We start from the raw sequence: 26,662 nt of genomic DNA on the forward strand, positions 1-26,662 counted from the left end.
CCTCCTCTTTCAGTTTCCCATCCAGTGATCACCAGAACCCCTTTCCATTCACAGCTGCCAGAGCTGAAGTGTGCAGCGGCACGGGAGAGAGGTTCCGCATCTTCCGTGCTGAGAAAACATATGCTGTGAAGGCTGGAAGGTGGTATTTTGAATTCGAGGCGGTCACTGCTGGAGACATGCGAGTTGGCTGGTGCAGGCCAGGGTGTCAACCTGATCAGGAGCTTGGCTCAGATGAACGTGCCTTTGCTTTTGATGGCTTCAAGGTGAGTACGCTTTGCTGGGCGCGAGACACTGGAGTGTGTAGGTTCCTGCCTTTGTAGGCTACTGTGCACTAAGCATCTGCATGCTGTGAGCTCCACACTGCCTCACTGCACTTCCACTGGTTTTCCTTCTCATGGTCCAGCTTCCCAGGTGGCTCTGTGGTAAAGAATCTGCCTGCCAATGCAGGAGATGTGGGTTCAATCCCTGGGTCGGGAAGATGCCCTGGAGGAGAAGATGGGGACCCTCTCCTGTATCATTGGCTGGGAAATCCCATGGACAGAGGAGCCTGGCAGACTACAGTACTTGGGGTCACAAAGTGTCAAACACCAACCGAGCACACACACGTAATATTAATATTGTGCTTTCCTGAACCCAAACTCAGAAAATAGTTTCTAGGAGAACTTCTGTCTTTGTAGTCTCAAAACATTTTGAGACATTTTGAGACCCCTCACCCTGTGAAAATTCAAGACTATTCAAAATTTAAGAAGTAAAATATTCTCTGTCATCTAAAAAAGATGAATCATCCTCATCTATCAAAAGCATTAAAAGTCTATATGCTAATGCAAAATATATCCATTTGACATAGCAATTCCATAGAAGGAATTTATCCTCAAGCAATAATTAATGATAGATATAAACATTTAATAGCCATAGTAATGCTGTTTGTTGTTTATAATCACCAAAAGTTTCCATTTTCAATGTTATGAGTAATTTTAATTTTTTCAGTTTGATGAAAGCTGGTAAGTTTCTTTTTTTTTGGTACATTGTTTATTTGTACATTATATAAATATTGAATGTTTACTTTTTCTGTATAAAATATTTTAAAATTAAAAATATGTATATATGGACATAACCACACTAGAAAATAATAGTCAGTTTTGGTTTATAAAGTTTTTGATATTTTATTCTTTTATCTTATTTTAATTTGCTAATTTTCTTCAGTAAATTTGTATTCCTTTGGAGGGAGCTTTTTTCCTAATTAAAGGAAAGAAAATTAAAATAAATCAGCAATTGTGAAGATATTTGACATTTGGGTAGCCAGGTGTGTGTCTAGGAAAGCATTTTTGGACTAGAAATCAGTATTGTGTCTTCTAGGGCAACTGACCCATTTTGTTCTGAAATGTTACATTTCTTGAGTCCTATTTTCTATATCAGATAGAAAAATTTAACACTTTTTGGTACTTAATTTGGTTAAATAAATTTTAAAAAAGTACAGTGTATTATACTTTAGAAAAATCATTGTTTTGCAATGGTGAATATATTCTGTTATATTATCAGTTTACAATGAAGATGATACATAGGGGAAAATAAAAAGATTTATCTGATAAAATACTATAATTTTGTATCTGTGAATCATTGGAATATACTTACAGATTCAAAGGTCACATTTATCAAGACTATGTTTCAAATGTATTTATGAGATTTCGCCTGTGTTACAGATAAAGCAGTGTTGACATATATATACAATTTTTGGCTTATTATTTCAGTAAATATCTTAAGAATATTTTTAAGTTTGATTCAAACCCTTTCTCATTTTAGTATATACTAAAATGCTTCTAGTTTTCTATTTAGCTAAAATGTGAATGCCACTGGTTCCAAGAAATGGAATTTTATTTTGAAAGAGTTGAAAATTGGAATGTAATTTTCAACGATCGGTTCCCAGCTGATTCTCTGTTCATAATTCCCTGTATTTGGGGGAGTGGAGAAAAACAACTCATATCCTGGGATGTGTTCACTGTAGTGAGAAAAATAAATTTCAAAAGACACAGTTTTTCTTTTAACAGAAAGGATATAGGGTTTGATTTTTTAAAATAATACACTCTTAAATCATGAAGTAGCATTTGAGTTTTTCTCAACATTCAGTGACATATGATGTTAATGTCAAGGATTCAGAATCCCTGGGTACCTCCACATCACTTAGCGAGTTGCTGTAGACAGGTGAGCTGACTACATTTCTTCCGCCTGCTGCATTAGTACAAGGCTGCTGTGAATCGTGCCAGTAGTGGCGGGCGGTTGCTGTTCTGGCTTTTTCTGTGACAGTGACTCTTCTGTCTCCAGGCCCAGCGGTGGCACCAGGGCAATGAGCACTATGGGCGCTCTTGGCAAGCTGGCGACGTTGTGGGGTGTATGGTTGACATGACAGAACACACCATGATGTTCACACTGAATGGCGAAATCCTTCTTGATGATTCCGGTTCAGAGCTGGCTTTCAAGGACTTTGATGTTGGTGATGGTAAGTGTACTGCATCTTGTGTCGTTTTCAGGTTGGGATACAGGGAAGCTCTTTGTTCTGATGCCTCTTTACCAGCCATCTCAGTTTGAGGGTGAGCGAGCAAATGAGTTGCAGCTGTAAACCACAATGGTGCCCATAAGGCTTATTGGATCCAAAAGCCTTGAAATGACTTAAGCAGAAACTCTGTATTTCAGAGCTAGGATTCTGCTAAGGCATAAATGATTTTTATGAATGCGAATAAGAAAATACAATGGCAGGCAAAGGATAGTTTTCCACACATGTTAAATGTTCATTTAGAACTTCTTTGTTCAATCAGCTGCTTATAGCTTCTTTTCTTTCATTTCAAAAAATATATCGAAAGCCTTCTAGGCCCTCTGCTGAATTCTGAGACAACAGGAATGAAACATTGTCCTACCGTCATGCAGACAGTAGTTTAGCAGGACAAGTTTGCACCTGCACAATTTCTATTCCATGTATAAGTTCTAAAATAAATGCAGAAAATTCCATGGAAGCACAATGCAAGGTAGAGATACCTCTGCCTGTGGGGCTCTGAGATGACCTTGAAAAGGGTTGTAAGAGAAAGTCAAAGCTGTTTGTAAAAGAAATGAGAGGGTAGGTGTTTTTCAGGACAGTACTTTCAATGGGGTGGCCACTGCCATAACATGAGGTTCTTTGAATTTATATTAATTTAGAAGAAATAAAGTTAAAACTTGAGTTTCTTAATGGCACTTGCTACATTTCAAATGCTCAACAGGAGCCTGTGGTTAGTGGTGCCTAATTGAACAGGAGAGATACAGAACATTTAAATCATCAACAAAAATTCTATTGAATGGTGTTAATCTAGAGCATATAAACAAAATAACCTAAACTGTTTTTTGTTTTTCAAAATGACTGAATAGATCCTATTGGGGCTTCTCAGGTGACACCAGTGGTAAAGAACTCACCTGCCAATGCAGGAAATGTTAGAGATACAGATTTGATCCCTGGGTCTGGAAGATCCCCTGGAGGAGGGCATGGCAACCTACCCCAGTATTCTTGCCTGGAGAATCCCATGGACAGAGGAGCCTGGAGGGCTACAGTCCATGCAGTCAAAAAGAGTTGGATATAACTGAGTAATTGTTACTTGACTATATTAATTTATGTATATATAGTCTTGGATTTTAAGATGTACCTCAATCAATACTTTTAACAGTCTATAAATTTCTCACCAATCCTTAAAAAACCTTAGGCAGTTCATTATTTGCATTAAGTTCTATAGTTATTCATAAACTGAGCTTTTGAGCAGGTGTGCTGAGTCATGTCAGACTCTTTGTGACCCCAAGGATTATAGCCTACCAGGCTCCTCTGTCCATGGGATTTCCCAGGCAAGAATAATGCAGCTTATTACCATTTCCTCCTCCAAGGAATGTTCTTGGCCCAGGAATTGAACAGGTAAGGCCATATTTTTCAAGCAGGCATGACCCAGGGATTTGAGCAGGTGTGACCATAGATTTCAAACATAGATTTGTGAAAATAGTAGGAATTTTGCCTTTTTATAACTTGTTTTGAATACCTGTGTCTCTGGGTAGTGGATGAGACTGATGAACGTTTGGCCTCTGTGCCGGTGCCAAATTGAACTTCAGAGACAGAGTTTGGGGTGAAGTAGAAAATAGCATTACTGCTTTGCAGGCAAAGGGGGGCACAGTGGGTTCCTTCCATCAGGAGGATGTGGTGAGGAGTTTAATGGTGATTGGTTCTAGGGTGGGGTTCCTGAGATCAGGGTGTGTGTGCACAGCGCCTGAATTTCTTCAATCTGATCTCAGGTAATCTGATGAGTATCTCTGGTTCCTTTAATCTGGAGTGCAGAATGCTGGCATCCTCCATTTGCTGGGGGTTTGGTTCTGTGAAGAGTTGAAAGATATTTTTACGTGTGTCTTTTGAGGTAGAACCTGGACCCTGTCCCAAGGCTACACTATTGTTTCTTGGCTGTTCCTCTCTTGTCTCTGTATCCCCTCCCTTTCCTGATTAGCAACTGTTCGAATCTGCCCTTTGGAACTTGGGGTAGTTCAAGGAGGCCACAGTCTATTTCGTACAAACAAGAAATAGAGGACAAGGAAAGGATTCCAGCTCAGAAGCCCCGCAGGGTGCTCCCATTCTTCCCTTAACCTTCCATCACCTATCTCCCCTCCTCTGGTTTTGTTTTTGGGATATGAGTATCAGCATATCACAGGGAAGGTGAGAGAGGGTGTTTTTTTCTGTGTAATGTCCATACTGTCCAGTACTATGGATATAACCTGAGGTTTTATTTCTATAATTGTTATTTTAAAATGCTTGCATATTATGCTTTTATTATTTTGAAGTTAAATTTTTAAAATGGCTTTGTAGATTTTGCATGTTTAATTTATACCACATAGATTCATAGAATGATGTTAGAATTATAAAGAGCTTTCTGATGAATTATCTTAAAATTCTGTGGTCCATTCATTGGATTATTATTGGATGTGTTAGAAAGTATCCTTTTGGTCTCCAAAGCAGGTGTTAAGTTTTATTTAGCCATGACCGTTAACTTTGTAAGGGCTAGTCATAATTTTAAACTTTCTGCCATTAAAAGGACTACAAAGCTTATCCATGCCTGTGACTTTCAAATGCTTTTTTTGGAAGTGGAATTCTTCCCTTTCCCTTCCAATTTACTTTACATAGCTGCTTCTTTTTTAAAAAATTGTTATTGGAGTATAGTTGATTTACAGTGGTGTGTTAGTTCCTGGTGTACAGCAAAATGAATCATAGATCCACCCTTTTTAAAAATTCTTTTCCCAAATGGCCCTTTACAAAGTACACTCTGCTCAATACATAGCTTCTGAAAAACTGCAATGGAACTGCTTTGGGTAAAAGTATGATATGAGGCCCTGAGTTGAGCTCTCTACTTACCCATCACCACTGAGAGTGAGCCCTCGGGATGCCTACAGCTCAAAGGGTTATATTAAAAAAACCTTTGATTTAGGTCAACCGGAGTATGCTGTGGTTGCTAAAGTATTAAAAAGGTTCATAAGTGCTCTTTTTCAGATTGTTCTTATACCTACCTTGTCTTTGTGTCTGTCCCGTGCTTGATTTGGTGTTTTTAAAGATCCCATAATTTCTTTTTGTTTCTGCAGAAATAGCTTAGTCACATGTAAAGCAATCAAAAGGACTATGTAATCAAATGGACAGAAAGTTTTCTCTCTATAAAACATATACACATATGTACACATACATGCATATGCACACTCTGCAGATCCCTATCTGATCAGCTCAGTAGACAACACGGCTAAATATATTTTGATGTCTCTGCCTTTTGTATAGTTTACATAGCTGAAATGATGGCTTGACCAGTATAAACTGTTTCTAGATAACATCAAAAGGAAAATTACAAAAATCTTTGAAAGACTGATGGGGTTATCCAGTTACATCCAGGTGGAGATATAGCCATCCAGTTAGTTCAAGGTGAGGATCTGGTTATTTCATAAAGGTGCAATTGAGGCTTTTCTAAAAGGCTACAGATGTCTTTCCCAAAGAGAAACTGCACTCTCCCTCAGTGACCACAGACTTGACCTTAAAGCTTGTATGTGATTTGAACAAAGAACAGATTGCTGAGACATACTGGCCTCTGGTAGAAGAACAAGATCTGTTAGTCTTTTAACTCCCATCAAAGGACCAGGACTTACGTGGTTAAGATCAAGAGTGTTACAGAGCTGTAGTCCTGGAGTGGAGTTTTCAGACTTTAAAAACGATTTCATCTATGTGGCAGATCCTCTTTTAGGATTCTTCCTTCGATTTGGATTAAAAAAAACATCGCTTCAGAGCATCTGTAGATAAAACGAAGAGATTAATTGAATCTTCATTTTTCAAAGAGTCCTCTGGCTGTCATGTCAGCTGAGGAACAGTGCTGGCAAGTGCAGTTGCTGTCCCTGGTAAGGTTTTCTGTGAGCTCTTCCTTGTCTCTTCTCACCGTTAGACTGACGAACATTCAGGATCAAGACTGGGAAGAGACCAGGAAAAGAGGTAGCAATACCCTCTATTGCAGACAGAATTCTCAGAGGACCACTTAGAGTCCTGCTCCCTGGTAGACATGCCTTGTATAACCCTCTCTTGTTGAGTGCGGGCAGAATCTGAATGTGATGAGGTATAGCTTTGTGATTAGGCTAGTAATCTGTTGACTTTAAGCTAACCCAGCAGAGATTAACCATATGAGCTCGACCTAATCAAGTGAGCCCTTAAAAGAGGTTGGGTGCTTCTTGAAGTTGGAGAGATTCAGAGTACGAGATAAAATCTCCCAGACTTGAAGGAACAAACTGCTCTGGTATGAGAGGGCTACATGGTGCAAATCTGAGAACAGCCCATGGTTGCTAACTCACAAGAAAAAGGGGATCTTGATCATACAACTTGATCGCACAACTACAGTGAATTGAATTACTTTAACAACCAAGGAGCTTGGAAGAGAACTCTGAGCTTCATATGAGAACGCAGTCCAGTCAGTGTCTTGATTACATTCTTATGACACTGACCAGAGAACCCCAATTATGCCGTACCTAGACTTGCTGACCTATAGAACTGTGCTATGCTTAATCACTCAGTTGTGTCCAACTCTTTGCAACCCTGTGAGCTGTAGCCCGCCAGTCTCCCCTGTCCATAGGGATTCTCCAGACAAGAATACTGGAGTGGGTTGCCATGCCCTCCTCTAGGGGATCTTCCCAACCCATGGATCGTGCCAGGTCTCCTGGATTGCAGGCAGACTGTTTACCATCTGAGCCACCAGGGAAGACCTATAGAACTAGGAAATAATAAGTGGACATTATTTTAAACTGCTATTGGTGGTGATTTGTTTCACAGCAATGGAAAACAAATTAATTGACCAATACAGTTTTAGTTTCAGCTGAACTTCATATCAAAAGGCATCCTTGGTGCCTGTCTATTCAGAATAGAACAGGAATTTATGCTTGCTCACTGCTCCACCTCAAGCATGTCTCTTCATCAGGAATCTTTAGATATATTCCCCCTATCCATATCCAGTTAACTAATCAGGAGTTATTTTTTATCATAAATCGTCTTTCTCATAACATAGCAGATGTTCTAACTTCTACTCACAGAGGCCTAGTAGCCAATCAAACTAAGATGTGTGCTGTATAGCAGGGACCTGAAAGGAGGTCTCCTGACTCATCCAGAGTCTGTTTCATCTTACCAAAGGCAGAGTTTATTCCATATCAAATTTGGGACTAAAGTTTTTTTGTTTTTTAAGTGATAATTTTTATATGGAGCATTTCTTGATGCACTTCCTCCGGAGACCAGTGGAAGTAATTCTTACCATAATGGACAAGAACAGGGCTAGTGGAGAATAAATATATTTTTATATATCTTAACAACATTGTTCTTTTGATGCTTTACTAGCCAATATATTTATGTCTGAGCTGACATTCTCTATAGCAATAAGAAGAAGTTATGAAGATGGAAAAATATCCCAAGTCAAGTATGGCACAGATATAAACATGGGTAGATGTAAGAAAAATTTAAATATAGAGTATTTATAAACTCTTTTAGTACTTTAGTATAGTCTTGTGTTAAAAAGTGTCTATTCCTGAACTGATTTTCAAACTTTTAATATGACAAGGAAAAGAAATTGGCAATGTTATGAACTGGAATAAGAGGAACAACAATCTGTATTTGCAGATAATCATTTGCAGGGAAAATCCTAAAGCAGGGGTCGCCAACCCCCAGGCCATGACTGGTACCAGTCCACCACCTGGTAGGAACCAGGCCACACAGCAGAAAGTGAGCGATGGGGTGGACAAGCAAAGCTTCATCTGTCATTCTCCATGGTTCTCATTACTGCCTGAACCACCCTCTCCCTTTTCCACAATTTTTTGTGGAAAAATTGATGTCCACAAAACTGGTCCCTGGTGGCAAAAAGGTTGGGGACCGCTGCCCTTAAAGAAGCTACAGATATTACTAGGAATAATTGGAAGATTTAGCAAGCTATCATTTCTACACCAACAGAAAACCTGCAACACTAGATAGAAAACTCCATTTACAGTAATATTAGGAGTTTTCAGTAGTCACTAGTTATCATTCTAATAAGGTATACAATACTTTTATAGAGAAAATCATTAAACTTTATTGAGAGAGAAAATTTATTGTAAGATTGATCATATATAATCAGCTGATCTTTGACAAGGATACCAAAAACATAGAGTCAGAAAAGATTCATCTTTTCTATAACTGGTGTTGGGATGATAGGATATTCATAAGCAAAGAATGAAACTGGACCCTTACGTAATTCTGAACCATACAGAAAATGTTTCTGTGACTGTGCACAACATGATTTTGGGCTATACATAAAAATCCACCCAAAATGGATTAAAGACTTCATCATAAGACTTGAAACTTTAGCACTCTTAAGAGGAAAACATAAAGGAGAAGCTTTTCATAGTGGCCTTGGCAATGATTTTATTCAGCAGGAACAGTCAACAAAAGGAAAAATGAAGAAGTAGAATTAAACTAAAAACTTTTTGTACAACAAAGGAAACTATTAACACAATGAAAAAGCAACCTATGGAATGGGAGAAAATATTTGCAAGTCACATATGTGATAAAGGGTAATCCAAAATAAAGAATTCCTGCAGCTCATTCAGTTCATTTCAGTTCAGTCGCTCAGTTGTGTCCAACTCTTTGCAACCCCATGAATCGCAGCATGTCAGGCCTCTCTGTCCATCACCAACTCCCGGAGTTCACTCAGACTCACGTCCAACAAGTCAGTGATACCATCCAGCCATCTCATTCGCTGTTGTCCCCTTCTCTTCTATCCCCAACCCCTCCCAGCATCAGAGTCTTTTCCAATGAGTCAACTCTTCTCATGAGGTGGCCAAAGTACTGGAGTTTCAGCTTTAGCATCATTCCTTCCAAAGAAATCCTAGGGCTGATCTCCTTCAGAATACACTGGTTAGATCTCCTTGCAGTCCAAGGGACTCTCAAGAGTCTTCTCCAACACCACAGTTCAAAAGCATCAATTCTTCGGTGCTCAGCCTTCTTCACAGTCCAAATCTCACATCCATACATGACCACAGGAAAAACCATAGCTTTGACTAGATGGACCTTTGTTGGCAAAGTAATGTCTCTGCTTTTCAATATGCTATCTAGGTTGGTCTTAACTTTCCTTCCAAGGAGTAACCGTCTTTTAATTTCATGGCTGCAGTCGCCATCTGCAGTGATTTTGGAGCCCCAAAAAATAAAGTCTGACACTGTTTCCCCATCTATTTCCCATGAAGTGATGGGACCAGATGCCACGATCTTCGTTTTCTGAATGTTGGGTTTTAAGCCAACTTTTTCTCTCTCCTCTTTAACCTTCATCAAGAGGCTTTTTAGTTCCTCTTCACTTTCTGCCATAAGGGTGGTGTCATCTGCATATCTGAGGTTATTGATATTTCTCCTGGCAATCTTGATTCCAGCTTGTGCTTCTTCCAGTCCAGCATTTCTCATGATGTACTCTGCATATAAGTTAAATAAGCAGGGTGACAATATACAGCCTTGACCTACTCCTTTTCCTATTTGGAACCAGTCTGTTGTTCCATGTCCAGTTCTAACTGCTGCTTCCTGACCTGCATGTAGGTTTCTCAAGAGGCAGGTCGGGTGGTCTGGTATTCCCATCTCTTTCAGAATTTTCCACAGTTTATTGTGATCCACCCAGTCAAAGGCGTTGGCATAGTCAATAAAGCAGAAATAGATGTTTTTCTGGAACTCTCTTGCTTTTTGTTGGCAAAATGTTGGCAATTTGATCTCTGGTTCCTCTGCCTTTTCTAAAACCAGCTTGAACAACTGGAAGTTCACAGTTCATGTATTGCTGAAGCCTGGCTTGGAGAATTTTGAACGTTACTTTACTAGCATGTGAGATGAGTGCAATTGTGCGGTAGTTTGAGCATTTTTGGCATTGCCTTTCTTTGGGATTGGAATAAAAACTGACCTTTTCCAGTCCTGTGGCCACTACTGAGTTTTCCAAATTTGCTGGCATATTGAGTGCAGCACTTTCACAGCATCATCTTTCAGGATTTGAAATAGCTCAACTGGAATTCCATCACCTCCACTAGCTTTGTTCGTAGTGATGCTTTCTAAGGCCCACTTGACTTCACATTCCAGGATGTCTGGCTCTAGATGAGTGATCACACCATCGTGATTATCTGGGTTGTGAAGATCTTTTTTGTACAGTTCTTGTGTGTATTCTTGCCATCTCTTCTTAATATCTTCTGCTTCTGTTAGGCCCATACCATTTCTGTCCTTTATCGAGCCCATCTTTGCATGAAATGTTCCCTTGGTATCTCTGATTTTCTTGAAGAGATCTCTAGTCTTTCCCATTCTGTTGTTTTCCTCTATTTCTTTGCATTGATCTCTGAGGAAGGCTTTCTTATCTCTTCTTGCTGTTCTTTGGAACTCTGCATTCAGATGCTTATATCCTTCCTTTTCTCCTTTGCTTTTTGCTTCTCTTCTTTTCACAGCTATCTGTAAGGCCTCTCCAGACAGCCATTTTGCTTTTTTGCATTTCTTTTCCATGGGGATGGTCTTGATCCCTATCTCTTGTACAGTGTCATGAACCTCAGTCCATAGTTCATCAGGCGCTCTATCTATCAGATCTAGGCCCTTAAATCTATTTCTCACTTCCACTGTATAATCATAAGGGATTTGATTTAGGTCATACCTGAATGGTCTAGTGATTTTCCCTCCTTTCTTCAATTTAAGTCTGAATATGGCAATAAAGAGTTCATGATCTGAGCCACAGTCAGCTCCTGGTCTTGTTTTTGTTGACTGTATAGAGCTATAGAGCTTCTCCATCTTTGGCTGCAAAGAATATAATTAATCTGATTTCGATGTTGACCATCTGGTGATGCAGCTCATTAGTAAAACTCTAAACCAACAAAAACCAAATAACCCATTTTAAGAATAAGCAAAGAAACTGAATAAATAGGAAGAGGTTCTCTATGTTACTAATCACCAGGGATTGCAAATCAAAACCACAATGAGATATCACCTTACACCTGCAAAAATATGTTAAAAAAAAACCCTAAAAATAACAAATGTTGGTGAGAGTATGGGAAAAAGGAGTCCCTGGTACACTATTCGTGAGAATGAGAATTGGTGCAGCTGCTATGGAAAACAGTATGGAGGTTCCTCAAAAAATTTAAAATATACCATGTGATCTAGCAATCCCACTTTGGGATATAGACCAGAAGGAATAGAAATTAGGATCTCAAAGAGATCCCTGTACTCCCATGTTCACTGCAGGATTACTCACAATAGCCACAACCTAAATGCAATTTTGGAGAAGGCAATGGCACCCCACTGCAATTCTCTTGCCTAGAAAATCCCATGGACGGAGGAGCCTGGTAGGCTGCAGTCCATGGGGTCGCTGAGGGTCGGACACGACTGAGCGACTTCACTTTCACTTTTCACTTTCATGCACTGGAGAAGGAAATGGCAACCCACTCCAGTGTTCCTGCCTGGAGAATCCCAGGGATGGGGGAGCCTGGTGGGCTGCCGTCTCTGGGGTCGCACAGAGTCGGACACAACTGAAGCAACTTAGCAGCAAATGCAGTTTAGGTTGTGGTATTGTGATGCAATTGCAAGCAACCTAAATGCCTGTGGATAGATGAATGAGTAAAGAAAGTGTCTGTGGTATTTTTTTGTGGCAATTCTAGGAAATGAATACATGACCCCCCTCTATACTTACATCCCTAGTACCATTCTTAATTTACACTTAATGTTAAGAGCTTCATGTTACCAGTAGTTTGAAGAGTTAATCATATCCTTAATTTAAAGCAAGGAAGAGAATTATTTAACATCTTGCCAGATGGTAAAAGAATAGTTATCTTGTTTAGAGATTCCCTGCATTTTACAAAGCAGGCTGTGAGTACGTATCTTGTGTAAGTGTCTCATTACACTGGAACTTTTTCAAGCCTGTCAGCTCTTCTGTTAATCACCTCTGGGCCCTCAGGTTTTATACCTGTAATGATTATAATCAAATCCAGAAAGGGTGCTTTTGATTCTGTATCTAAAACTTGAAAGGACAGTGAGCAAAATTCAATTCCTGGTGCTGAGACTGCATGGGATTCCTTTCCTCGGGAGAAAACAGAAAGAATATTTTTAATAATTAAAATAGCTGCATAGCTTTAGGCAGAAAGAACCACTAAAGGAAAAGGGAGGAATAGCTTTCCATTATTGATTTTATTATGTTGCCTTAAAAAAAGAAAGAAAAAGAGTAGAGAAAGTTAGCAGTCTATCTTACAATATTATTTTACTCTCATTTGAAGTACAAACTGTTTGGTGGGTATGTATGACTCATCCAGTGTAGCTATCAACATGGTGTGAATTAAGGTTGAGTCTGTCCTGTCCCAAATACCTACTGCCTTTCTGACTCCATCATAACATGTATCCTTTCTGTAGCTGGTACCAACCTGTACAGCCTGTTCTTGATACAGAACTGGGACCCAGGTTCACAACAGACCCGGGAAAGTAACATTTTTGGGAATCTCCCCACTTGAAAATAGGGCTTCCCTTGTAGCTCACCACTAAAGAACCCACCTGCAGTGCAAGAGACCCTGGTTCGATTCCTGGGTCTCAAATATCCCCTAGAGAAAGGATAGGCTACCCACTCCAGTATTCTTGGGCTTCCCTGGTGGCTCAGCTGGTAAAGAATCTGCCTGCAGTGTGGGAGACCTGGGTTCAACCCCTGGGTTGGGAAGATCCCTTGGAGAAGGGAATGGCTACCCACTCTAGTATTCTGGCCTGGAGAATTCCATGGACTGTATATCCATGGGGCCACAAAGAATGGGACACGACTGAGCAACTTTCACTTTTTTTTTTTTTTTACTTTCCTCTTAAAAATAAGTGCTTGTTGAAAGAACGAAGAAATTAGGACTATGAGTCACTGCAGTGAGGCAATCCAAACAGCTGAGATAATGGATTGGGACACTAGATATTTTGAGTGTAGATAAGGACGTTTAGTTATAAAGTGATAGACAAACTCTAAAGAATATGAAGATGTTGGAAACTAGCATAAACAGTCTCATAGTTTTGTCTAGAATCAAAAAGGAACACTATCCTAGAAACTCTGGATTTTTCCAAGAATAACTCTTAAAATATGTTGTACATTACATGGAATACTTTTAAGAACTGAGGAGATTCTGGGACTTCCCTGGTGGTCCAGTGGTTAAGACTCAGCACTTCCAACACAGAGGACATGAGTTCAATCCCTGGTCAGGGAAGATCCATATGCCTTGTGGCCAAAAAATAAAGTTTTTTAAATGTAAGATTTTTAATCTTTACAGTAAATTTTCAGATTATTATTTAGTATGTATTTTGAGCTTGTGTGTATGTAATCTAAATAGCATGTCATTTGGGGAAATTCATTGTGAAATGATTGATTGATTCAGTGAAAATCAAACTATTTAACCTAAGCTGACCAGTTAGTTGACAGTTAAATTTTATATATTGATAAACAGAGGAAATTTCTACCTTACAGAGCATTTTGAGAATGAATAAAGTTGGTGGATGGTTAATAAAATAACTTGTATACATAATTACCTCTGTGAAAATTGGAAGTTTTGCATATTTTTAATATAACTTGGAGGTACTAGAAGGAATTATATAGATGTACAACACCAGAAGCTTATTATTTGTAAATACAGTAAAGCCAAACAGCAAGATTTAGGGTTTAAATTATACAGAAAAGGTCAAGGAGTCAGGATAAAGGATGTCAGACCTTGTGTATATTAAACATTCTTTTTTTCTGGATTTGAACTGATGGAGAGAATGGGATGGTTTTATTTATTTTTTTAAGTTCATTGCAATTTTTCTGTAAGATGGTACAAAAAACCCTGAACTTTTGGTATATAATTTTACTATTTATTTATTTTTGGCAATGCTGTGTCTTTGTTCCTATGCAGGCTTTTCTCCAGTTGTGGCAATCAGGGCCTACTCTTTCCTTGCAGTGTGCGGGCTTCATTGTGGTGGCTTCTTTTGCTGCAGAGCACAGGCTTTAGGGTGCACGGGCTTCAGTAGTTAGGGCATGTGGGCTCCGTAGCTGGGACTCCCAGGCTCCAGAACACAGGCTCAACAGTTGTAGCACACCGACTAAGTATCTCTGCGCCCTGTGAGATCTCCCCAGATCAGGGATCAAACCGGTGTCTCCTACATTGGCAGGTGGATTTGTTACCACTGAGCCACCAGGGAAGCCCTGTGGTGGCTTTCAAGGTCAAAAATAGAAGTCCTGGAAGAAGGTATGGGAATGTCCCTGTTGTGCCAGCATTGGTGTTACGATGTCCTGCACTAAAGATGCATTTGCATCATGGGAAATTCCCTAAGACCTCACGTAGCATGATTTCTTATATCATTTTCAAAGCCAAAACGGAATAGAGGCAACAAATATCAGGTCCTGGCTTCTAGATCCAGTTCTGAAAAATAATACTTGCTATATGGTCTTGGGCATATAGTCTTCTGTTTTCATTTCCTTAAAAAAAAAAAAAAAAAACACTAATTGGAAACGGTCTTTTCATACCTCTTTGAAAGTTCTAAAGATCTCAGAAATCTAAGGCAAATAATTTTTGTTTTACATTCCCTATCAGCATTCTTGAGTCAAATTTTAGCATTCCATTTAACTAACTATAGGACCTTAGACAGAATAATTTAACATCTTAGTTGTTTCCTCACCTTGAAAAATGGGGTTAATATTTAATAATAGATGGAAAGGTGCTATATATAATCGGGCACATAGTAGACCATTAGTAAATGTTGCCTTTCGTTCTGATCAAATAATTCAGATCTACACATTAGTATAATATTAGCCATTTTTATCTGCTTTTGTCTGTTTAGTTTAGGTTATAAATGTGGATTTCTACCTGAACTTCAGAAATTCCAAAATCTGAAATTGTGTATTCTTAGGAAAAGCTGGTAGGCTTGTGATCTACTTTATATTCTTTTAATTCTGGCTCCCACCACAGATTTTACACCCACATCCCGCCCCCACACCCTTGTGACTGCCAGTTTCTCTGCTGGACTTGCATGCTCCCAGCATACCCCTCTGCTCAGGAGTGAGGTGGCTCATCAAGGGAGAAAGTTAAAATTTGCTGAAGCCATCTGTCTTCTGGTGGAGGAAGCAATTTAGCCATAAGTTGTAGCTACTGTTTTAACAGATTTACAAATAGTTAGGGCGGGTTTGGCACAGGCCCAAGTAACCAACTGGACTCATGTGTACTAATTTAAGACCCACTGCCAGGAAGAAAACTTCCTTTAGATACATCAGACTTTGTTATTTGCAGGATGTCAGTTAAGGTAACTGGAATAGAAGAGGGAGAACACAGGGGACAGAAAGGCAGGACTGATATTTTACCTGTGCTGAGGGAGGTGTGTGCGTGAATTTGTGGAAATCTGTTTCATTGGGTTGGAATCTTTTTGAGTTCAGCTCACCTCACGTTATTAAAGAATTGAACTTCAACTGTCATGTTTTACTGTGGACAATTATTAAGAGTGAGGTCATTTATCAACTTCTGTTATTTATAGTAAAACATCAGTCTTGATAACTTTTATGACTTCCTGATGTTATGTATATTGATAACTCTTTATTTACTTATTATCTGCCTTCTCTACATAAAGGTAAGATTTGGTAAGGCAGGGGCTCCTTTTTGTCCCGTTCACAACTGTATCTCCAATGCATAGAACAGTGGTTGGCATGTGGTCAGTATACATTACATATTTGCCAAATGGAGGGACTGGATACAGTGTTTGAATGCTGAAAACTTAGAGCAGGAGTTGGCAGACTAAGGCCTGAGGGCCACATCCACCCTGTCTCCAGTTTTTGTGAGTAAAGTTTTATTTAAACACATCCATGCCCCTTTGTTCACAGACTATTTGTAGTTGCACTGCAACTCAGGCTTGAGTAATTTTGACAGAGACTGTATGATCGGTGAAACCGAAAATCTCTACTCTTCACAGTCATGTCCGACTCTTTGCGACCCCATGAATTGCAGCACGCCAGGCCTCCCTGTCCATCACCAACTCCCGGAGTTCACTCAGACTCACGTCCATCGAGTCAGTGATGCCATCCAGCCATCTCATCCTCTGTCGTCCCCTTCTCCTCCTGTCCCCAATCCCTCCCAGCATCAGAGTCTTTTCCAATGAGTCAGCTCTTCGCAAGAGGTGGCGTGGACTCTGAGATCTGGCACCCCTGGGGTTCTTTTCTGACCACTTAGCTGTGATTTAAACTGAGATTGGAATTCAGTCACTGGGAAAAGATAATAATGATTCTTGTCTCAATGAATGATTGTTAATGGTCACTGAGATGAAGCGTTAGATAAACACTCAGGGAATTAGCTGCTGTTAGGGAGCCCTGTGTGGTAAGCATTTGTTTGCAGGACACTGGCCACATGGAAGTGACCAAGGCCTGGCAACTGAAAAGTACCTGGAGTTCTTCTCCTCTCTGTTTGCTCTGATACTATTATCATCTAGTCATTCCTGCTGTAAGATGCTCGTTTTAAACACATAGTTTTTAGAAATAACCACTGTTTTATTATCATGCTGTGCTGTGTAGTAGCTAAGTCGTGTCTGACTCTTTGTGACCCCATGGACTGTAGCCGCCAGGCTCCTTCATCTGTGAGATTTCCCAGGCATGAATACTGGGGTGGGTTGTCATTTCCTTCTCCAGCGGATCGTCATAGTTGCTACTGAAACTGCATCTTCAGAGGTCAGAATACAATTTAATTTTTATTAGGTTCTACCTCATTTAAATTAAAAAGAGAAAGAAACAGCATAATTTCTACTTGTGGATGTACTTTCACAAGTATATTCCCCTAAAGGAGACCAAAATGCTAAAGCAAAACAAAACAAAACAAAAAAACCCTACTGCTATAAGCTGATGAAAAATTATTTTCATTTATCTTTCATAAGATTAATACATTTTTGAACATTTGTAAAATATAAAGGATTATAATAAAAATGGTTAAAATCATGTTTCTACTACCCAGAGAGAAATTTGATTTTTAATGTGTTTTCTCCTATTTAAAAGTTAGAGGTGTAAAAATAATTTTCTTTTGCCACCTTAATTTGATAAATATTGCCCTAAGGCATAAAAACATTTTAAGCATAACTTTTGATATTTTTACTAATTTTGTATTTTAAGAAATGTCAGCCTTTTCGACAAGTGCAAAAATAGTGCAGTGAACACTTGTATATGCCTCACCTGGAATAACCCGTTTTACAGTGTTGCCAGGTTAGTTTTATTTCCCTCTACAGTTTTATTTTTGTGAGTCCTAAACATGATTTTTAGTGACTGTACCTATTTAATCTTGTGTGTGTATCATAATTAACCATGCTCTTATTATGGCTATTTAGTTTCTTTTACCTTTTTTTTCCCATTTAAAATTAGTTTAATGAACATACACGTCAAGTACTATACATACAGGATCTTGTTTTTAAAACCATAACCGTATTGCATAGATATTACAGAAGCAAAGATTAGAGCTTGGAGAGTTTAAGTAAGTTGCCAAGAAGCAGTAGAGCTGAAACTTGAATCCAGGTCCGTTGGATTCCAAACTCTGTTTTTAGTCACTTCCTAGTACTGCCTGTCTGCCCTCTACTAGATGGTAGGTCTTCTGCAAAATCTTCCTGACTTCATCTCTCTACTCTTCCTGGTCTCTTGTCACTCCCTCTTTCTCAGTGGGTCAGTAGGCTATCTTGGCTTCACTCCTTCACTTGTCTCCCCATCATATTAGACTGTGAGAACCTTTTAGCTGGATCTGTGTTAGTCACTTAACATTTCTGGTTTCTGGCACACAGTAGCTGCTCAAAAAACTTGAATAAAGAAATGAATAGTTGAAAGTGTCTTTTTTTTTTAAAGTTAGTGGAGTATAGTTGATTTACACATTGTGATAGTTTCAGGTATACAGCAAAATGATTCAGTTATACATATATTCATTCTTTTTCAGATTCTTCTCCCATATAGGTTATTACAGAATATTGGGTACAGTTAGTAATGCAAATTACTAAATTACACTTGATCACTCTTGTACTAGTATAATTTTGTCAGCAGGATTTCTGGTACTGAGCTCAGTGCAAACTCACTAGCATTGAGAATTTGAACTTCAATAACTTGAAGAACATGTATTTGAACCATCTTACATCCCCATCATTCTTCCACATTTCTGTATCCCATTTTCTTAAATGAATATTTTTACACACACTATCACTTCTTTTCATAATAAGATATATATTCATTTAAAAATTATGAAATTGAGAGACATAAAAAGAGAAAAAAGTATTAAAACTTCCAAAATTCTGAAACTTTTTTGATTAAAAAAACCTTCTTGTGTTTTTGCATCTTTAAAAGTAATCCATGGGTTGCCTCTTTCTTTATTGAAGTAATATTTACCATGACTATTTCCTAAATATTAATGAACCTTTGTAAAACAGATTTTCAAAAGTTAAGTAGTATACCTTGGAAAAGAAAAAACATACTTATTGTCCAAACAATATTCTAGGATTCTAAATATAGTCATAGTTAACAGTCTAGGAAATAAATCTTTGGACACAGCAATAAGTACTTGATTTTTTAGATGAAAACATCAGACATGCAAATGTTTACATACATATCAGACATACAGAAAAGTTCAGATATTAATATATAAATACCCGATATCTATACAGATATTTTTAGGTATTCAATAACTTCACTTTTAGTGTAGTAACTCCATCTACACATAAAGTGATTAGAAAGAAAGAAATGTTTAGCATCAGAGGAGATATTTCTATCTTGATACCCCCTAGTTAGGTTTGCCAGTTTGTGCCCATGTAGTTTAAACTCTCTCAGGTCTATTGTATTTATTCTGTTTTTTTTGATTCCTCTGGGGACGCTTATTTCCTTGACTGCATCATCAAGAACTGGCACAGCTACAGACACAGCTGTGGCTTTTTTAATTTTAACTAGAAGCTCATCATTCACACTTCCTTGAACCCAGCTGGATGTGTTCATGCTTCCTGGTTGGTAGCACTGTGATACAACCGTTTATTTAAGTATATAATGATGATACACACTGGGTGAATTATGAATTATCAGATGTTATTTCTATTGTCTTGTGCTGTTTGGAGTTATACATTGCTTTTGGGCTTGCTCAGTCATGTCCAACTCTTTGTGACCCTTTGGACTGTAGCCTGCCAGGCTCCTCGGTCCGTGGGATTCTCCAGACAAGAATACTGGAGTGGGTTGCCATTTCCTCCTCCAGGGGATCTTTCTGACCCAGGGATCAAACTTGCATCTCCTGCATTGGCAGGAAGATTCTTTACTACTAAGCAACGTGGGAAGCCCAATACAATGCTTTCACTGCCGCTAATTTCAACAAGGAAAGGAGTGGACATCATAATGGTAGAAATTTGGTATTTTGTTCATGGGATCCTCTGCTTCTTTGATCTACAAGTTAGAGCGTCTCATTTGTAGTCTGCATCCCAATACTGACCTTGTTTATTGTGCTGGCTGTTTGAAATTTCATGTAAAGTATAGCAGAAAGAAATTCAGTTCAGTTTAGTCTCTGAGTCATGTCTGACTCTGCGACCCCATGGACTGCAGTACACCAGGCCTCCCTGTGCATCACCAACTGTCAGAGTCCACCCAAACCCATGTCCATTGAGTCGGTGATGCCAACCAACCATCTCATTCTCTGTCGTCCCCTTCTCCTCCTGCCCTCAATCTTTCCCAGCATCAGGGTCTTTTCCAATGGGTCAGTTCTTTGTATCAGATGGCCAGTGTATTTGAGTTTCAGCTTCAACATCAGTCCTTCCAATGAACACACAGGACTGATCTCCTTTAGGATGGACTGGTTGGATCTCCTTGCAGTCCAAGGGACTTTCAAGAGTCTTCTCCAACACCACAGTTCAAAACTAATACAATATTGTAAAGTTAAAAAATAAAATTAAAAAAAAATACAATATCAACAAAACAAAATCAGAAAATCTATTAAAAAAAAAAAGCATCAATTCTTTGGTGCTTAGCTTTCTTTATAGTCCAACTCTCACATCCATACATGACCACTGGAAAAACCATAGCCTTGACTAGATGGACCTTTGTTGGCAAAGTAATGTCTTTGCTTTTTAATATGCTGTCTAGGTTGGTCATAACTTTCCTTCCAAGGAGTAAACGTCTTTTAATTTCATGGCTGCAGTCACCATCTGCAGTGATTTCGGAGCCCCCCCCAAAATAAAGTCAGCCACTGTTTCCCCATATATTTGCCATGAACTGATGGGACCGGATGCCATGATCTTAGTTTTCTGAATGTTGATCTTTAAGCCAACTTTTTCACTCTCCTCTTTCACTTTCATGAAGAGGCTCTTTAGTTCTTCTTCGCTTTCTGCCATAAGGGTGGTGTCATCTGCATATTTGAGGTTTTTGAAAGTACATAAATGCTGCATCTGCTGAAATACATCATCTCAGCCCCTTACCAGGCAGTTAATTTCAAAGAATTTAAAAAATTAACATAATTAATGGGGTTTCCCTTCTTTATTTAATAGTGGAAAGATTAACCCTGCCACACATTAAAATGTTTGTTTCTTCATTTCTCATTGCTGTTGCTTTTGATTTAGTTTCTTGTTAACTTTTAACTTACTTTTTGATTTCATATCTTATTTATGTTAATTATGCATTACCCTTCTTAAGCTATACCAACAGTGATATTGAAGGGAATGGGACAGATGAGTTTCAGCAGGATTTTAGCAACTACTTCAAAATTTTTATTTATATGTATATTTTTGATGCTTAGATCTAGGAAACTCTAGGAAAGAAAACAGACAAAATTCTCTTCAAAGATCAAAAGCAGCCATCAGTGAATGAAAACCTTTGAAAATGTTGTCTCCAACGTTCTTTTTTTTTTCTTTGCATTACATGTAAAGAAATGTATAGCTTAGTTGTGTTTTGTGTTTACACATTTCAGGCTCTGTAGCACAATTTGGCTTTTCTTTCTCACATTCCCCGTGCAAAGAGTCACCTGCACCTCGGAACTCGGGGATTGTGGGGTGGGGACTTTGCTCACTGAGATCCCTGGAGGACTTGGGGGATGCTTAGCCATTATCTCATTTTACAGAAGAAGTTTAAGGTGAAAGAAGGCACTTACCCAGAGCCCACATTTACTGAAATACAATGCAAAGGGCAAATACTGGTCTTCTGATCCTCACATTGAAGACCCTATATGCGAGACAGCAAAAGAGACAGATGTAAAGAACAGACTTTTGGACTCTGTGGGAGAAGGTGAGGCTGGGATGATTTGAGAGAATAGCATTGAAACATGTATTTTATCGTATGTGAACTAGATCACCAGCCCAGGTTCGATGCATGAGACAGGGCGCTCAGGACTGGTTCACTGGGATGACCCTTGAGGGATGGGATGGGGAGGGAGGTGGGAGGAGAGTCAGGATAGGGAACACATGTACACCCATGGCCGATTCATGTGAAATGTATGGCAAAACCCACCACAATATTATAAAGTAATTAGCCTCCAATTAAAAGAAAAAAAAAAAGACTTAGTGTCTGTGGCTTGTTGTTTTTGCCTTGGGGTGACAGCTCTCATAAAGGTAAGAGTTCTGGAGTGATACTTTTGGTAATTCCACACTGAAAGGATTTTATATGAATGATCCTAAAATTTTTGATGTGTATTTTTTTCTTCCCAGGATTCATACCTGTGTGTAGCCTGGGAGTGGCTCAAGTGGGCAGGCTGAACTTTGGAAAGGATGTCAGCACCTTGAAATATTTCACCATCTGTGGCTTACAAGAGGGCTATGAACCATTTGCCGTTAACACAAATAGGGATATTACCATGTGGCTGAGCAAGAGGCTTCCTCAATTTCTCCAAGTTCCATCAAACCATGAACATATTGAGGTTTGCTTTTTCTTTAAAACTTGGACCATCAGCCAAAACCAGGAGTGGGAGTTCCTACTTAGACAATTACTGTCATTTACTTAAAATAATGGTTCTAATGTTCCATTATAGGCGAATCTAAGGATAGAATTACCCTCTGATTTTAGGTACTGTGTGAGAGGCTGATTAGACTGATTAACTGTGGTTGAGCCTGGAATAACTTTGTGGTTAATTTGCATTTGATTTATAGTTGGTCCTCTGCTTCTGCGGATTCAACCAACCGTGGATTATGTAGTACCCTTGGTAGTGTTTCCCCTTGAAAATATCCACATCTTAGTGGATCCAAGCAGTTCAAACCTTCATTGTTCAGGGTCAACTGTATGCAATTCTTTTTTTAATATATATACATGTATCGGCAATGGCAGGCTCAATCTGAGTATATACAGTTGTAACGTGAATTTCCCAGATTGTCTTCTGAGTTAGCAGAACTGTGAGCATATCCTTACACAGCCATCCCTATGTTTAATGATCTCATTTATAAAATTATGCCATGAGTAGGCCATGTCTGGAGTTTTAAAGGTGTGATGCACTTTTAAAGGGGTTTTGGAATCAGGAAGTCAACAGTGCTGAGCATCTGAATGATTGCTTCTTCATTTGCTAGGTGACCAGAATAGATGGCACCATAGACAGTTCCCCGTGTTTAAAAGTCACTCAGAAGTCCTTTGGCTCTCAGAACAGCAGCACGGATATCATGTTTTATCGTCTGAGCATGCCCATCGAGTGTGCAGAGGTCTTCTCCAAGACTGCAGCTGGAGGGATCCCTGGCACCGGGCTCTTTGGGCCCAAGAATGATCTGGAGGATTATGATGTGGATTCAGACTTTGAGGTTCTCATGAAGACAGCTCACGGCCATCTGGTGCCAGATCGAGGAGATAGAGACAAAGAAGCTACAAAACCAGAGTTTAATAACCACAAGGATTATGCTCAGGAAAAACCCTCTCGTCTGAAACAGAGGTCATTGATATATGCAAAATGATTTTTAAAGCTTTTGTAATTTTAATTTTTTTAATGATTTTAAATATGTAGTGATTATGTGGGGTCACAGGAGAGGGCAGTAGAGGGTAAGGGATGTCCAAAGTCAATTTTTTCCACCTCTTCTTCCTTCTTTATGCATATTCTTTATGCACAGAAGAATAAAGCAGCCTGTTTGCCCTCTGATTTGTTAGCACTCACAATCTATCTCAAGAGTTACTTTTCCTATGAGTTTTTTTCTATTGTGGCAAAACTAAAATTTGCCATCATAACCATTTTTAAGTGTACAGTTCAGTAGTGCTAAGTGTATTCACATAGTTGTGAAACAGATCTCTGGAACATTTTTAGTTTGCAAAATGGAAACTGTACCCCCATGTAACAGCATTCCCTTTCCAACCTGTGCCAACCCCTGCTCACCTCCACTTTTTGTTTCTATGAACTTGACTGCTTTAGATACTTCATGTAAATGAAGTCATCCAGTATTTGTCTTTCTGTGACTGACTTATGTAGCATATTGTCCTTAAGGGTCATATGTGTTGCAGCATATGTCAGACTTCACTTCCTTGTTAAGGCTGAACAATATTCCAGTGTGTGTATATACACCACATTTTTTTATGCATTCATCCACTGATGGCCATTTAGAGTGATTCCACCTCTTGGCTATTGTGATTCATGCTGTTATGAACATGGATGTGCAAATAGCTTTTCATGACCCTACTTTCAGTTCCTTTGGATATATACTCAAAAGTGGGATACCTAGTGGTTCTGTATTTAAATTCTTGAGAAAAAAAATTATTGTACTCCATAATAGTTGTACCATTTTACAATTCTGTCACCACTGCACAAGGGTCTCAATTTCTCCATATCCTTGTCAACCATTGTTACTTTCTGGGTTTTTTGCTAGTAGCCATCCTAAACAGTGTGAAGTGATATCTCATTGTGGATTTCATTTCCATATCCCTGATGGTTAGTGATGTTGAACATCTTTTTATATGCTTCTTGGTCATTTGTATATCATGTTTAGAGAAATGTCTATTCAACTTCTTGGCCATTTTTTTTTTTTTCTTTGATTGGGTGATTTGATTTTTTGTTACTGATTTGTAGGAGTTCTTTATATATTCTAGATACTAAGCTATCTTTAGATATATGATTTGTAAGTACTTGCTCCCTAGAGTTAATTTTTAAGATGTTTCCATTTACAGCATTGGTTGAAGTATTCTATCTTTATATTCTAAATAGCATTTTTAGTATTTTATTTTTAATAGTATTTTTTAATGGAGAAGAAGGCAAATTGTTTTAGCATCCTTTCTTACAATAAATGCAAATTTCTCTGCCTCAGCACTATTGCCAGTGCTCTGGGTCATATAATTATTTATTGTAAGATAATTATTTATCTTACAATAATGCGCCTTGTGCATTGATAGGTGGTTAGCAGTGTCCCTGGCCTCCACGACTAGATGCCAGTGGCACACTCCACCAGTTGTTACAACCGCAAATATCTCCAGATATTGTCTGATACCCTCTTGGGGGTTAATCATACTGTTTGACAACCAGTCTACTAAGTTAATTATATGTTTATGTTTGAGATAGGCAAAACACTTTAAAGTTGCTTATTCCTAATCCTCTAATATATTTCAGGTTTTTGCTTCGAAGAACAAAGCCAGATTATAGCACCAGCCATTCTGCACGACTCACTGAAGATGTCCTTGCAGATGAGAGGGATGACTATGATTACTTGATGCAAACGTCCACGGTATGAGGTTCCCACTTTTGTCATTTATTTCTGTGTGCCAGTGATCATGCTTTGCATTTCAAACAGTTCACTTTGATTCAGATCAAACTCTGGTCTCCTGCATTGTAGGCTGATTCTTTACCATCTGAGCCACCAGGGTAGCCCACTATTTTCCAAGTGTATTTTTAAAATAATTATTCACTTATATTTTAGGGACCAAAAAGTTGAAAGACATGTATTTTCTGAGGTGATTGTTGCTGTTGTTCAGTCACTAAGTTCTGTCCGACTCTTTGTGACCCCATGGACTGAAGCACACCAGGTTTCCCCGTCCTTCACTATCACCCCGAGTTTGCTCAGACTCATCTCCATTGTGTTGGGGATACTTTCTAACCATCTCATCCACCCTCTTCTCCTTTTACCTTCAATCTCTCCCAGCATCATGGTCTTTTCCACTGAGGCGGCTCTTCACATCAGGTGGCCAAAGTATTGGAGCTTCAGCTTCACCACCAGTCCTTCCAATGAATATTCAGAGTTGATTACCTTTATGATTGACTGGTTTGATCTCCTTGCAGTCCAAGGGACTCTCAGTTTTCTCCAACACCGCAATTCGAAGGCATCAGTTCTTTGATGCTCCGCCAAAGTTCAGTCATAATTGAACTTATGGTCCATCTGTACATGACTACTGGAAAAACCATAACCTTGACTATACGGAACTCTGTCAGCAAAGTGATGTCTCTGCTTTTTAATATGCTGTCTAAGTTGGTCAAAGCTTTCCTTCCAAGGAGCAAGCATCTTTTAATTTCATGGCTGCAGTCCCCGTTCGCAGTGATTTTGGAGCCCAAGAAAATAAAATCTTCCACCATTTCCACCTTTTCCCTTTCTATTTGCCTGAATGATTGGACTGGATGCCCTGTATTATGCAAGCTACTTGAGGAAAAATAGCACCTAAGGGCACCCTCAGTCCTGGTTTTGCTATCCTCTTTCTTGGCAACATTTTAATTTGCCACCTAAGTTTCCCAAGCACCTTCATCTCTGTAGTTTCCTTCATCTCAGTGATGTATCTACATGACCATTTATCATACTTTGTTAGACGTCAAGTTGTGCTGTCTGCCATTTAAAAATTTTAAAACACTCCTCATAAAACTCCAAATGGAAAAAAATATGTAGCTGTGTCCCTTGTAAAGTTCCCCGTGTTTGAACTTGACTTTCACATATTAGATCTGAACTATTTCAAAGTGATTTTAAGGGGTGATTTTAAGCATCTTATGTTAGTGATAGCTAAAGCATATTAAGGGTATAAAACAATATGAAACAAGTCTAAAACAGGTATGAAAACTCTAGAGTAGATTAGTGTTCTTGAATAAGCTTGAAGAATTCAAAGCTTACCTGCCTAATGGACTGATGATTTTATTACATAAACATAATATATATCTATATATAGATCTATATAGATATATATATACACACATACACACACACACACACACACACACACATCACCATACATTCATACTTGAAAGT

At 38.8% G+C, this 26,662-nt stretch overlaps 1 protein-coding gene across 7 annotated transcripts in view; it reads left to right on the forward strand.

Moving 5' to 3' along the window:
* RYR2 (ryanodine receptor 2) overlaps nucleotides 1–26,662 on the forward strand; it is an 827,636-nt gene that overhangs the window by 528,526 nt on the left and 272,448 nt on the right. For all 7 annotated transcript variants that reach the window (XM_059882653.1, XM_059882647.1, XM_059882648.1 and 4 more), the window contains 5 exons: nucleotides 55–263; nucleotides 2,320–2,494; nucleotides 22,190–22,398; nucleotides 23,039–23,391; nucleotides 25,048–25,162. In XM_059882653.1, coding sequence (XP_059738636.1) covers nucleotides 55–263; nucleotides 2,320–2,494; nucleotides 22,190–22,398; nucleotides 23,039–23,391; nucleotides 25,048–25,162 — 1,061 coding nt within the window. The remainder of the gene's footprint in view (nucleotides 1–54; nucleotides 264–2,319; nucleotides 2,495–22,189; nucleotides 22,399–23,038; nucleotides 23,392–25,047; nucleotides 25,163–26,662) is intronic.

The sequence above is a fragment of the Bos taurus genome, chromosome 28 (assembly GCF_002263795.3).
Source record: "Bos taurus isolate L1 Dominette 01449 registration number 42190680 breed Hereford chromosome 28, ARS-UCD2.0, whole genome shotgun sequence".
NCBI lineage: Eukaryota > Metazoa > Chordata > Mammalia > Artiodactyla > Bovidae > Bos > Bos taurus.